The sequence below is a fragment of the Chironomus tepperi genome, unplaced genomic scaffold, assembly GCF_022539635.2.
Source record: "Chironomus tepperi strain 1889 unplaced genomic scaffold, CSIRO-AGI_Ctep_v1 contig_376, whole genome shotgun sequence".
Taxonomy (NCBI): Eukaryota; Metazoa; Arthropoda; class Insecta; order Diptera; family Chironomidae; genus Chironomus; species Chironomus tepperi.
In genome coordinates this window covers 1,671,301-1,685,809 of record NW_027226498.1, presented here as the reverse complement: position 1 = coordinate 1,685,809, position 14,509 = coordinate 1,671,301, and the positions used below count along the sequence as shown (strand labels likewise).

General features: G+C 27.9%; 1 protein-coding gene across 1 annotated transcript; it reads right to left on the bottom strand.

Annotated features, from left to right (window-relative positions):
• Positions 1-265: 265 nt before the first annotated feature.
• LOC139095872 (calcitonin gene-related peptide type 1 receptor-like) lies at positions 266-6,436 on the bottom strand. Its single transcript, XM_070647411.1, has 8 exons — positions 6,284-6,436; positions 2,751-2,858; positions 2,448-2,480; positions 2,183-2,379; positions 2,008-2,099; positions 1,567-1,914; positions 1,260-1,333; positions 266-1,191 (listed from the first exon to the last, which is right to left on the bottom strand). Exons 1-8 carry the CDS (start codon positions 6,288-6,290, stop codon positions 818-820), a joined length of 1,233 nt encoding a protein of 410 aa, XP_070503512.1. The 5' UTR covers positions 6,291-6,436; the 3' UTR covers positions 266-817.
• Positions 6,437-14,509: the final 8,073 nt, after the last annotated feature.

Here is a 14,509-nt window from a genome sequence, read left to right as displayed (position 1 = left end):
ATCACACATAATGCGAGCCACAAAATTATGGAGAGAGAAAATTTCAAAGAAAATATTTTGTTACTATTAACAATATTGATTATTTTTTTGAGAAGTGTATCTTAAAGATAAAATTACGTTTTCCATTCTGTGGCCTCTGATAGTTGAAATTTTGTTGAGTGACAACAAACTGTATAAACAAAAGACACAATAAAATAATGAAAAGAGCTTTCATGACTAATCACTTCAATTGTTGAAACTAAAATAGTGAAAAGAGGAAAACATATTATACATGTACAACAAGTGTCAACGTTTACATACATTTATTAATTTTCAATTTTTTCAGTTAGCCATAATTTACAATTATATTAACATTAATAAAATTAGATTTTTTTGTTTCATTTCTCTTTTCATATTAAATGATTGAAGCTATAAAAAAATAAATTAGATATTCAGACCTTAAGATTTATAGCTACGCATTATATGCGTTTCAAGGCTAATGACAGTTTAATAAGTAAGAGTTCTCCACATCACCCGTGCAAGCACGGACCTGCAGTTTATGCTAGTAGGTTCCAACTCCTTTGATAGCATCTTTCCCTGTAGTCTAAAAGAAAAGCTGTGAGCTTCAATCCCCATGACAAGTCTCGAAACTATGACCACTGTGTTGATGTACAGCAATTAAGTATTGAAGCAGAAACAGACCGGTAACGATTGTGACTTAGAACTTCAAATAACAGATGTGTGAATGAAACAATGTTATCAAATTAACAGCTACTATTTACACGTAATCACAATTAATAACGGTGGTCTCTTTTTATAGACCACATTAAAATAAATTTTATAATACTATATCACGTGTTGTTGTAGGACCTTGTGCATAATAGCTTTCTCGATAAGATGTTTTAAACAATGTAGGTAGCAAGCTATTTAAATAGCTTAATACGGCAATAATGACTTCATGATTGGCAAAGCAAAATAAACAAGACACACACAATCCTTGAAGGCTTATAATAACAGCAGAAACACCATGATAAATGCTTTCTAGCGATGATCCTTTCTCTGGTCGAAAGGGAATCAAAACGTGTTGTAATCCAAATAAAGGAATTAAAATTAGTGCTGCACGAACTGCTTTCTTCAGTGCTAATGGAGGTGGTGCCACGGATTTAGGATGTAATTTTGTTATTAAGACTCGCACAATATTCACAAGAAAAACTATAGAAAAAATTTTAAATGAAAAATAATTAAATAAAACTATGCAAAATACTTTGAGGAATATTTACCCATTGAACAGATGAATGAAATTATCACAGGTACTGTTAAAATCCAAATAAAGAAACTTTCTTCAATCCAGCAACTTGAAAAAATAAAAATAATATAAAGTAAACTAATTAATATTGAAATTAGGACTGTACAGTCTTTAAAAGCATTTGATAACATTATATACACCAGGATGTATGCTTAGTATGTAAAGAAAATTTTGAAAGTTACATAAAAGTTAAGCCTTTCATGAAGCGCACATCTAATAATGTTTCTAATAAAGTTTCAAAAGGAAGTAATGCTTTAATTAAAATAGAACATAATTCTTACTAATTATTATCCATTGAATGTTGCGATCTTAAAATGCCATAAATTGAAACGATGATTAATGGTAGAATCCATCCGATGACAATGAAAATCCTCATAGCAACATTATCCTTAATGAAAACAACAACAAGTACAAGATGTAGATGAAGGCCTTCACAAAACATCCAGAAGTAATTACATATCATCAAGTACTGTAGAGCAATATGAAGCCCAATGCACCATATTGAATTATTTGAAATTATGTCCGGATCAATTATAATAAATTTATACCAAACTATCCATAATATACAACTTAGTGCTAGCGAAGTAAATAATTGCACATGAATTCTTATTCTCGTACATCTTAATGATCTAGGAACGTCGAATGAAGAAATAAGAAATAAGGATATTTTAAAAATAATTCTTAATTGCTGTAAACTCCAAAGAAAAATCGATTCTACAAACCTGAAGCTTAAGAAAATAATTAGAGAGATTATTAATGTCGAAAGGGAGACGCAGTAGCCATAAAAATAAATGTCATTAATTGATTGACGGAACTGTAATTAAAAAAGATGAAATAAAAAGTCTAGCATTATCACAAGAGATTGCTATTAATTTACAAAAATTAATTAATACTTACATGAAAATCTTTACGGTCTATGCATGCTGTGTAATTTGTCCAATGCGGCACGTCGGTAGAGTCGGGGTGTCTAAACCATGTACCATTTTCTAAACACTCTTTTGATGCTATTGAACTACCATCGAATCCAATAACATAATTAGGACATTGCTTATATTCTGTTGTATTGGCTTTTGTTGGTCCCCAACATAGATATCCTATATCAAAGTAATTTTATTCGGTTATTTTTGGGCAATAAAGTAGGTATATAAATGTTGCTATTTACCATCAAATGTGACTGGACAGAATGATAGTCGGTCTAAATGAAAAAATCTAATATTAGCATCAATTACAAATAATCATTCGGTTTTTATTAATTACTAGCATAATAGCCCATCAAGCAATATCGAATCCAATATCGATTATTAGGAATACTATGGGGATGTAACATTGAAATTTCCAAATGATATAAAGACATAAGAAATCTCAGAATCTTATATTAAATTTTTTTTTTTTGTGGGCGGAATGACAGACAGAAAGACTAATGAACTAAATTATATTATTATTAAAAAATTCCCAAATTGAATACCCGTGAAATTGCTTTGTCCAATAAACGATTTTCTTTTCGTTTTGCAATCATTATACAGCTTTCGAAGAAGATCTACGCCTTGCTCTGTTGAATTGCTTGGAAGATTTTCTGAAAATAAATGTATTGTTTAAAAAAAATCTCCATCATTTCTCATTTCTTCTAAAGATTTCATTATGCAAATGTACAAATGAATCACATTCGTTTATTTTATCCTTGCGAATGGCTTTTATAAATTTTAAAGGAATAATAAAACGCAAAATAGTAATAAATGGTAATAAATAATGTTCTTAATATTCTTTTTTGCACCAGAAATTCAATAACCAACCTTGTAGTTTTAACTGACTGTCTATATAATTATTAATGTTTATTGCATTATCAGTTTGTTTAAAGTATATTTTTATTGAGCACTTTCTACCACTTTTTGATCTTTTACGCTTGATATATTACAGTGAATTAACATCGTTAATTACTAAATTTATCGAAAGTAAATTTAATTAAACACAGTCTGTGGTTTAACTTGTGACATGACTCAGTCGCGAATAAAACAAGTAAATAGATTTACATTTATTTATAATCGTGTGGAAAATCACTTTTGTTTAACACAAAAAAAAAGTGGCGGAATACCAAAACTTCTCACTCATAATTAAATTTGACATTGATTTTTATAATCCGATGATTGATATAAGCCAAAAGCAAATTTGAAGAGATAGATTACTTTAATGGGAGGCGAGTGTTAAGATATGGTGTTTATACTAATATTTTATTTAATAAGAAAATGTTTAAGATACTACACATGTTTTGATTCCCACTCAACAGTGAAATATTAACTCATAATATTAAGTGGGCTACGATAATATTCAGTTTATTTATATTATTTCAATTATACAAAAAGTTGAAACCAAGAAAGACTCTCCTAATATATTTAAATAGCAACAGAGTAATGTGTCATGAAAGAAATTCAAAAATTTAATTTTTCACGAAATATAGAGAATTAATAAGAAACACTTCAATCCTGGTAAGCCACATATGATTGTCCTTTATTCTACACACGAGAATGAACGAGCTACAAAGTTAAAATGGTGATTGTTTACGTGAAATTTAATAAAGAGGATTGTAAAACATCAAAGAAAAATATCAAATTTGATTGTATAAACCCACGCAAAACAATAATTTTGAAAGCAGTGAACTCTGAGGGATTTCAAGTGATATTCAGCACGATAATATTCACTTGTAAATTTTCGCATGCTGCAACAAACACAAGCCTAACAAAAATAAAGTTAACAAGTCTTTAATACAACTTAATGAGACTCTTTTGGGAAATGAACTTTATAAAATAAAACATTTGCTTTAATTCACAGACAATATTATTTTCCATACAAGGCGTGGACTATATAGTGTAATTGAGTTTCTTGATTTTTTGGGGAACATTATAAACTATTTTTTTCTGATCCTGTTTCTGATCAATATTCTCACTTAATTAGATATAACTAATTAATTCTTTAATGAATCTCATTGGAATTTTATCAGCTTTCTTAACACAGCAAGAGATCAATAAATCTCAATAAATGGATCATAAATTACAAAGTACTATCTTCGTTTGATTGGTTATTGAAGCTCCCCACTTGCAAGTTTTCTTCGCTTACTCTACATTCCATATTAATTTTCCAAAAATAAAATTCATCTAAATTTCTCAAGTAAATTTTCCTTCTTCATCTTCAAGAAATTTTCTTTACAAAACTTTCGTCTTATCCAAGTCTTATCAAAATAATAAAATATTCATTAATTTATTTTATATTGAAGAAATATTTATTTCGTAGCCTAATTCATAACATAATTATCTATTTACATCTTTAGACTCCATACTCGAAAATGAATCAGCATCATTAACGACTTTTTGTTTTGAATATTTAATATTGAAACATCGTTAGAAATGATGAATTACTATGACTTTGGAAATTTTCATTCAAAAAAGATTATTGAATTGTAGGATGACCATCAGTTTCGTATTTATACTTAAAACAAGCATGACATTTATGTTCCTCAATGCTGAAACACTTGAAAACACTTCGTATAAGTTAAAATAATGGAATTTAATGGATTGATCAAATTTCAAATATTTTTGACGCTTTTTTTGCAACTTTATAACAAAATCATGTCCTGATAGATCGTCTCATTTTTATTAGGATGTTCACATTTCAGAAATTTGTTTGGGTTAATTATATGATGTATTCATATGATAATATCCCTATGCTATTCAAGCATCAATCCTTATCAATATCCGTAAGAGATTAATCACAAGTGTCAGAATATCTTGATTTTTAAAGATAGCTCATCATAGCTCAATTATTCCAAAAAAACAAGTCTACTAAAAAATCAAACAAAATTTTCCTGAAAATTATATTAAGCTCTTATTATAATAAATTTGGATATTGAATTTTCGCAGATCATCTTATTTTTTTCAATGAAATATTTATATTTATATCAGAAATATTTTCATGATCTTAATAAAAGATTAGTCATAACAGTTAAGCAAAAAAGATCTGACTAATATGATATAAGCATTTATCTAGAGAATTATGTCTACGATATGTGTCGACTTTAGGATTATAAAATTTTAGTAGATTAATTTTATGTTCAAAAGGATAATTAACGAACTTGAAAAACTGAGTAATTATTTTCCGAAAAAAATTGTATAAACATTTCGAGCTGCTAAACAATTTATGAGAAGGATTTTATGAATAATTTACGGTCGTATAATTTTTGGGAAATTAATTTTAAAGGAATTATCCCATTTCTAGGAAATATTTAAATTTGTTTACAAATTTAGTTTTATAAATGAACAAAAGTTGAATGAAAAAGAAAACTAGAATTGAGATTTTAGGTGTGAACAGGTATGACTACATATATTTTATTCAAATGTTAAATATTCTCTTAATCACGTGAAGATGAAATTTACGATTTTGTTAAAATAATTATTTTGCATAAGTATAAAAACCCATAAATCTCAATTTCTTCGAGATGAACCTAATGAAAAATTAAGATGGTTTTTGCAAAATTTCAAACTCAAACTGAGGAAATGAATAAATTTTTTATCAGATTTTTTTACGATAAACTTTTCACATAACCCTTTAATATTGAATTTTGTTGCTTATAATGTAAAAAGGCTCAAATTGGTTGTAATATTTGAACGTAAATCAATTGAAATTTTCATATCTACTTATCCACTTCACAGTAAAATTAATCCTATTTTTTACTGTTGTTTTCACCATACAAAGTCATAGTGAAGAAATATTTCACACATTTTTCATTTTCGTTTCAATTTAATAACACTCCATATCAATTTACTTCAATTGTTTAGCTTATCATCGACCTAATGCGACACACTCTTTAATCTTTCACTCACAGCTACTTTATTTTTTAGTGAGAATAAAAAATTATACCAATTTCACGATTGCCGGAAATTATTCTCAAATTGAATTATTGCATCTTATTTCCATTTGTCGATCTATTACAGTAAATCTCATATTATTTACCTTCCATAACTTATTTTTAAAAACACTTGATATCGTTCGAGTCACAAAATTGTATAAATTCTGTTAAAGATTTCTATTCTTTGAAAGCAAAGAGACGATTGTAAAAATATATTTACGAGCACTCTTTTCACTCAGCACTTCCGTCCGATGATGTTCGCAGCTCGAATAAAACTGAGAAACGAAGTTTTATATTTTGTACTCGCACAGAAAACATAAAATCTTCTGCTTTCGCTCAAAAATACGAAATTTATATCATGAAAGATATGTAAATGTAGAGGAAAGCCATCAGAAGTGCAAAAGAAATGTTCTTCCTCTTAGCTTTCTTTTTCTTAGGCGTTGTAAAATTTTCAACAACATAACTGCCCTTACTCATTTAATAAAATAATTAATCAACGAATATCACCTTTTGAGGCTTCTTCGTCATATTTTTGTACAAAATTCTTTGAATAATTAGAACATGAAAAAGAAAACAATATTGCATCAACATTATTGAAATACAAAGGTGGTATAAAGGTGTTTTGCTCTTTATAATGAAGAGGAAATGAAGCAATTTATAAGATTAAGATCAACAAAACAATTAGTGTTGCTATGTTAATATAAATTACTATTCTCTACAGACATCTATTTTTATCCGGAATCTAATATCAACTAATGGATGAAACATTCTTGTAATAGCAGAAAACTCATTTTGCATAATAATATAATGCAAAAAATGAGCCACCCTTCACTCTGTTATCGGAATTCTGACATCTTCGACATAAAATCTAATATATTCATTTTCAAATTATCTGTGCTTTAAGTTGAGAATCCTTCGAATCGCTTCATACAACATTTTTGTCTATACATGTAGAAAGGTATGAAATTAGATCAGCGTAGAAAATTAAATCCACTTAACTTTCAGTTAAAGATGATAGGAAATATTCGATGGCTTTAATTTACATCAATTCCTTTTTTGACTTCCTATCAAAAATAAATTTTGAATGATTTACATATGAATAAAGGATTATTGGACTTGTCATCAATCATTTCCTACGTTCTATGGTACACTCTTATTCTTTTATTATCAATAATCTACAGTTCTTCCCTTATTGCAAAATTCAAATTTATATTTTTTAACATGAAATGAAAGCTTTTCAAAATGTTGAAAGACTTTTGTTGCAAAGTAATTTCTTATAAATTTGAGTTAACTGATAGATGCTAAACACAGCTTTACTTGATAAATTACTGACATATTTAATTAAGAAAACTTTTGATTTTAAGCTCGCTCGATGAAGTTTTAAGCATAAATTAACACTTTATAATGAAATCTGTTACTTTCATTGAAGTATGTATCAAAATCTGAATTTGCTACCAAAGGTATGTACTTTAATTATTAAACATACAATGTAATTTTCCCTTCGAAGAACTCTTTTGAATTATTTGCACTTATTGTATTCAAATTGCCAACACACCAAGCTCCTTTCTTACATACATCGTCTTATTAGCTTTTTAAATTTTGATGTTGTAAAAATTCTGAAACTTTTCAAGAGAGAGAGACGATGGAATGATTGAAATTTATCATATGTGTATTTTTTTACTAGCATGAAATGATTTAGACACTCTTGAATTAAATTTGATGGAAACAGCCTTATATCCACCTACATCATCAGCAAAAAATATTTAATTTTCACGAAAGATTTCATGCGTACGTATTCAAGCTTTGAATAACATATATGTATGTATTTAATAAGAATACAGCTGATTGTAAAGCGAATCCAATACAAATTGAATCAGAAAAAGCAAATAATTGAGTATTGTAGTGATCATGGTATGAAACAAGCGGTTGTCAATGCCAAAAATTTTCCAACGTTTAACTCAAACTTAACTTTGTTTAATTGATGCAATTGAATGAGCCAATTTAAAGATTAAAAATGAAGAAATAAACTTTTCTCAAGGATGTCTTTAATAATTGATCAACACGCGCAAGATAAGGAAAATTTAAAATGCATGGAAAATTCAGAGTATGTAAAACACTTTGTCACTTTTGAAAGTATATAAACCAGACACAATTTCAAAGCATTGTTCCTCTATTGAATTTACTTTTTGAAGTGTTTTTTAAAAGGCTGCGTATGTCTATGATTCGAACAATAACACAAATAGAAGATAATATTTGTATTACTCCAAGTTTATTTGTTGATATATTCAAGCTTTAAAAAAGTATGCTTGAATGTATGAAATATGAATTTATCATCAAAGCGAAAGAATTAAATGTGAGTGAAAGAAGAATTTGAAATTGAAATTTTTCTACTAGAATTATTACGATATATATTAAATAACTTTCCGCTCATTTCTGTTACTTTCTCAAAGTCTCCGTATAATAATGCAATAATCTCAAGTGTCCGCAATTTTTCCAGTCAATAATTATGAATAATAATTTTGTTTTGCATTTCTAGTTCAAGTTTTATCTGAATTTAAAAAATGTGGCTTATGTTATGCGTATCTAAGCAAAAATACTTCAATATATAGCTGAAGTTACGAAGTGGCATATTTCAAGCGATGCAATAATATGAATGAATACTTAATAAAGATATGTGATTTTATTGATATCATATATTGAAGAATACATGGTACCCAGCTTGGTACTAGCTTCAAATGATGTATCAAACTTTACATAAATGAATCGATTGACATTTGCAGATAGATAAGCAACATCCATTAGTATAAATATTTATCCATATATTTTACAGCAGGAGCTATTTTTAAAACGGAATCATCTAATCCTGTAACAATGTCAAGATCATTCAACATCACATAGTAGGCAAACGGAAATAAGGATATTAAAGCAATACAGATCACTTTGCTATAGATATGGTAATATTTTCTATGATAATATATCCCTTTCCTTCTCTTCCACAATGTCAAAAAATATCAATACAGTGACGTTGCCAGTTGTTCACCAAAATTGTATAATGATTTTTCTGATCCAATGATATGGTGACATTTTCTTTCTCTCCTCTTAGTGCCTTCTTTTATTTTATAAAGTTTAATTTATTCTTCACTGCCTAAAGTTTTTCTTTTTGCTGAATATTTTCCACAACTTTCCATCTCTGTTGTTGATGTTTATGTCATCTTTTAACATTATTTTTGCTAGCGCATCGCGTTATAAGTAATAAAATAGAGTGTCTAATAGGATTTAAAACTTTTATCATGAAGTCGGGAAATTTGAATTCTTTGAAACGCTATAACAAGATTATTTGGACATATAAAATTGTACTAATACAATGATATAATTTAATATTGATGTCACAATCTATAAAAAATATTACAATTAAATTAATGTCTAACTTTAAAATTATAATGAATTATTCATATTTAGGAAATACTTACAGAGTACCATAGCTTATAATTTAAGGTAAAAAGATTATTAAATGTGACCTCCACATTTCCATGTAGTAATTCAAGGGAAAATTCTTCAATCTAAAATATAAATAATTTATATAAGATAAATGGTGTTTATATGGGAAACTTGATTTATAAAACAACCCTTACCGATTGTTCAAGCTTTATGTTGCGAATCCCAAACGAGCATGATTTTAGAGTCTTTATGATGTTTTTACAGGAGTTCATCAAGATTTTTGCAACATAAATTGAACTGAATATTTCATTGAATATGAAGCATATATAAAGTACATTTGCCGAATACAAAAGTAATCCAAATCCTATTAGATATTCGTACATTACATAAACAGTCATTGTCTTTTATTTTAGTATGCAATAAAAAGAAAAGACAAATTTTAAAAAATTGAATTTTTCATATCTACAAAAAATAAAATAAATGAACGAAATCTCAATGCTGGGAAAAAATGTCTCTATTTTCTTTTTATAAAAACATGTTCAAAGTACGTCGCCATTTGCTAGATTGCCACAAAACACGTTATGTTCTGCTTCCTTCATAATCTTTATAACCTTCACACAAAGATAATCTTCTATGTATTTATAGCGTATTATTATTCTTATTATCAATCATTGTTAAAATGTCATCGCTGGAACAGAAACACAAGTTTATTAAACCGACTTTGGTTGAAATCCAAAGGGGAAGCGGCGGCGAGTTGCTTCAAATGCTGCTTTGCGCAGAAATGTAATAGAGTGTTTCAGACTGGTTAAATAGAAATGCGCTTAAGGCTCTCAATATATTTACAAATAGATAGTTTTTCGAAGTTCACTGTACGAAATTTAATTAAAAGTTCGACACATTGTACGATTGTTAACAATAGAAAAGTGTTTAAAAAACTCAATTTATATACTGAGTGTTGGGAAGATCTAAATTGAAATCTTTCTTAATTAAACTTTTTCCAATAAGTTGAAATAATCAATACAATACAACAAATTTGTTTCTTACCCCAGAACAAGTAGTTGCAACAGCATATAAAAAGTTTAAAATACAACATTTTGAAAAAATTGTTATAACTCTTTTACAATAAGCAGCTAATCTTTTATATTCAACAACATTATTCAAGAAACTCTTATAGTCATCCTTTGTGATATTTTCTCTAATACAGTTGTTGATTTTATCGAATTCAAATTTTATAAGTAGTAAAATGTATATGAAAGTATTAAATGCTATTGAACTGAGGAAATTCAAAACATAAGTCAAGAAAAAGGTAGCTGTTCCTAAATGTGCAAATATTGTTGATATATTTGAAATCATATTGATGAGCAAGAAGCAGTTGTCAATCAAGAAAATCTTGTAGAAAAAGATTTTCCACATTTTCCTTTCATCATTTAAAAATTGATCGTCTGGCTTTTTAAGGATCAATAATCCCATATTGCATATTTTTCGAATTTCTTCTCTATTAAATAGAACAGTTCCGTATAGTGCCAACACAAAAATAAATAATGTTATATACTCCAAACCCCAAACAATAGCTATAATTTCCGGATGTGATGACTCCCGGAACAAATAATTCAACAGTAATTTCATTTGCATTGGTAGAATAATGAGTAGTATCAGCAGTAAAATATTGTTAAAAATTTTCAAAAATAGATGTGTTTTCACTTTTCCTTCCTTGCCATTGTACGTGAAATCAATTAAAGCAAAAAATATGCTAATGTAATAAAAATATTTAGTCAACACTTTTTTTACTGGAAACATGCTCGTGTTTATGATACGTGATATCAAATTACAAGCGAATATGGATAGAGTGGATGTAATACTGAAATAATCAACCCTTCTGAAATAATAACGATTCTTGTGGAAGTAATTAAATAAATTACTAAACCGATTAATTTTACATGAGAGTTTAAATGCTGAACAAATAAAGAATTATTGAGTATATTTTCCAAAAGAATTTTTAATACTTCCTGAGCATTTATTTCTAAATTTCCAACCTTAGCTTTAAAATATTGATAAAGTAAATTGAGCGAATGGCATTTGATATAACTATATTCAATACTTTAATATTCATTCATTAAAATTCCATTTAATAATTGGTAAACTTCCTTTATTCATTCTAACTTTTCTGGATCTAAGGAGTACTTTTTTTAATTAATAGGAAGATATGCTTCAAGGGTTTTTTGCGCATTCTCCCATAGTAAAATAACGGGTTTGTCCGTATGTCCTCCGGAAGTTGCTCTAAATCATAAAACAATCCGCAACTTGATGCGCTTGTATTAGTCAAAAGTAACCACATCTATACCAGTTTTATAATTTTCACAAATTTAATTTTTGGAATTCAGAAATGAGAGTAAAAGAAAATTTCATCAAAAAGGTTCTAATTCTGTAGCTACATTTAACCTTATCAAAATCTATGGATGAAAAGCAACATTCAAAGTAATCAACGGGGCATTGAAAAATTGGGCATCCATGTTTCCACTTTAGCCTCATCAATATTATACTGATAAATTATCAAAATTCACACGAGTTCCGAATTTAATCATTTGTAAACTTTGGAGGAAATGAAGTTTGAACTCAATGAAATAAATAAAAATTCTCTTAGGATTCAAATTGAGCATATGAAATTGATTGCTTATGTGGTATCTTTTTATAGTCATATTGTTCCTTTTATGAATTCCTGAACATCGTTCGTTAGCGATGTATTACAAAACGATTTCATAATTCAATCAAAAATTACGTATGCAGGTGAATAAATTGTTTTAAGACATAAGTGTCATCAATCTTATTCTTTTTTCACATGCCATTCTTTTAAAAAATAAGTTGTCATACTTTGTTGATACATTGTCAAGGCAATGCTTAAGATTCTACTGAAAACTCAAAATAAATTTCTGACATTTATTTTCAGCTAGATGAAGGATGTAACCGTTGATAGATCTTGCCAAAACATGCATGTCTCTAATTTGTTCGTGTTACATTCAACAACGGTATTAAAGATGTGTGTGGAAATTTATGTGATGTATTCCTTCTTGGAAACGTGAATTTATATACGAAATCACCCAAATTAGAAGTTCTCAAGAGACAATGTTAAAGATTATGGTAATGTGGATGATGAAGGTAATGAAGCTAAGAAGTTGAATTGATTTGTCAAAAAGTGAGTAGAAAAGATCAAAAGTTTTGGGGCAATCCATTGAATTTATCTAAAGATTTTGTGAATAATATCAATCTGTAGTTCAAATTGTGTGCCGCCATAAATATTTCAAAATGCCATGAACAGCATTTCGGGTGCGGTTTCGGTTGTGGCCTACCTCCAAGGTATGCCGCCGTGAAGCAAAAAAGTTTGAAAAACACTGTGCTAGACATCAACAAATTCAGATTAAATCTGAATAATATTAAAGTATCATGTAATTCTTTATTAAATTTTATTGACATAAAAAATTTAAGATAAAATCAGATATAATATTGATTTCGTAGCCTTATAATGAGAGCATTATAAATAATACATTTTTCATTGACGAATTTTTTCTAGCTACAAATACATTCAATACCTAAGAAATGGAATTTGTAATCTAATAAAAGCAATGCTTTGAGCATTGTTTATGTTCTTATTTTATTTGAAATCATATCAATGAATTGAGAATTTGAATAAAAATATTCAAAAATAAAAGATTGACAAAAATCAAAATTATTCTTATTGAGCTCCTTAATATTCTTCGTTTTCATTGAATACGAAACAGCAGACAATAAAGAAAAATTTGCATATAGCCACCGCAAAGACACAGATCATTGGCATTTTCTATTTTGTCTGTTTAATATAATTTCTTTAATTTGGGGATTGGAATTTAAAGAACTTATCAAACAAAATAATAATATATCCCATAACATTCGAACTGCTTTATCACGAATTTATTAATAATTTCTTAAAGCAAATTAAAACTAATTAAATTAAATATTAATAAGATTCGTCAATGTTTAGACATTAATTATTCTATTTCCAATATTCAAGGAAAAGTGAAAATTCAAGCTAGGCAACACAAAAATAATAAAATCAAGCAACACCTTCAATTAAATGTATATTTTTCAATACAGTAAACAGGTGGTTTCTATCAAGTTTTTCCTGAAACTAATGAATATTCAGAGAAATCTTAGACACAGTCTATGAAGTTTACCCAGTACTAAGCATGACAAGTTCATGTAGAGCATCTGAAAAAACAATTTATTTAATTTGACTATGTTTTTAAAAGACATAAATAATTACATTTAGCATCTACAAAACTTAAATTTTTAGATCTCAGAAATCAATGAAAATTTTGCTGTAGTTTTGTGTTTCAGTTTTTCTGCTAAATTTGCGTTTTTTGCTTGAAAGTTTAAAAATAAATCTTGTGCTGTTCTTAAAAAATGTATGGAACAAAAGATGGCAAACAAAAAGTTCGAATTGATGATATCAAATTTATTGAAATACCAAAAGAGGAGTATTCGGACGTCCTTCAAAAAATGAATAGAGGAGAAAAGTTGACTGTTGATGAGATTCAGAAACTTCCTGAAAACTATCAAAGTTTTTATTACTTACAAGATGATGCAATGAATGAAGAAGACAACATCAAACGACGTGAAAAAATGAAAATTGCAAAAGCAAAACGAAGAGCTAGGTTGGAACATGAAAAGATAATTTATGAAAGAACGTTGAGAAAATTATTAGCAAATGTGACATTACTTCCATATGAAAAAGAAATTTACGAAAAATACAGTTCAAAAGTTTCTGTTATTCAAGATACAGAAATTGAGGTTGATGCAGTAGATATTCTCAACGATGTTGTAAAGGGAAATTATTCACTTCAAGATGTTGAAATGATAAG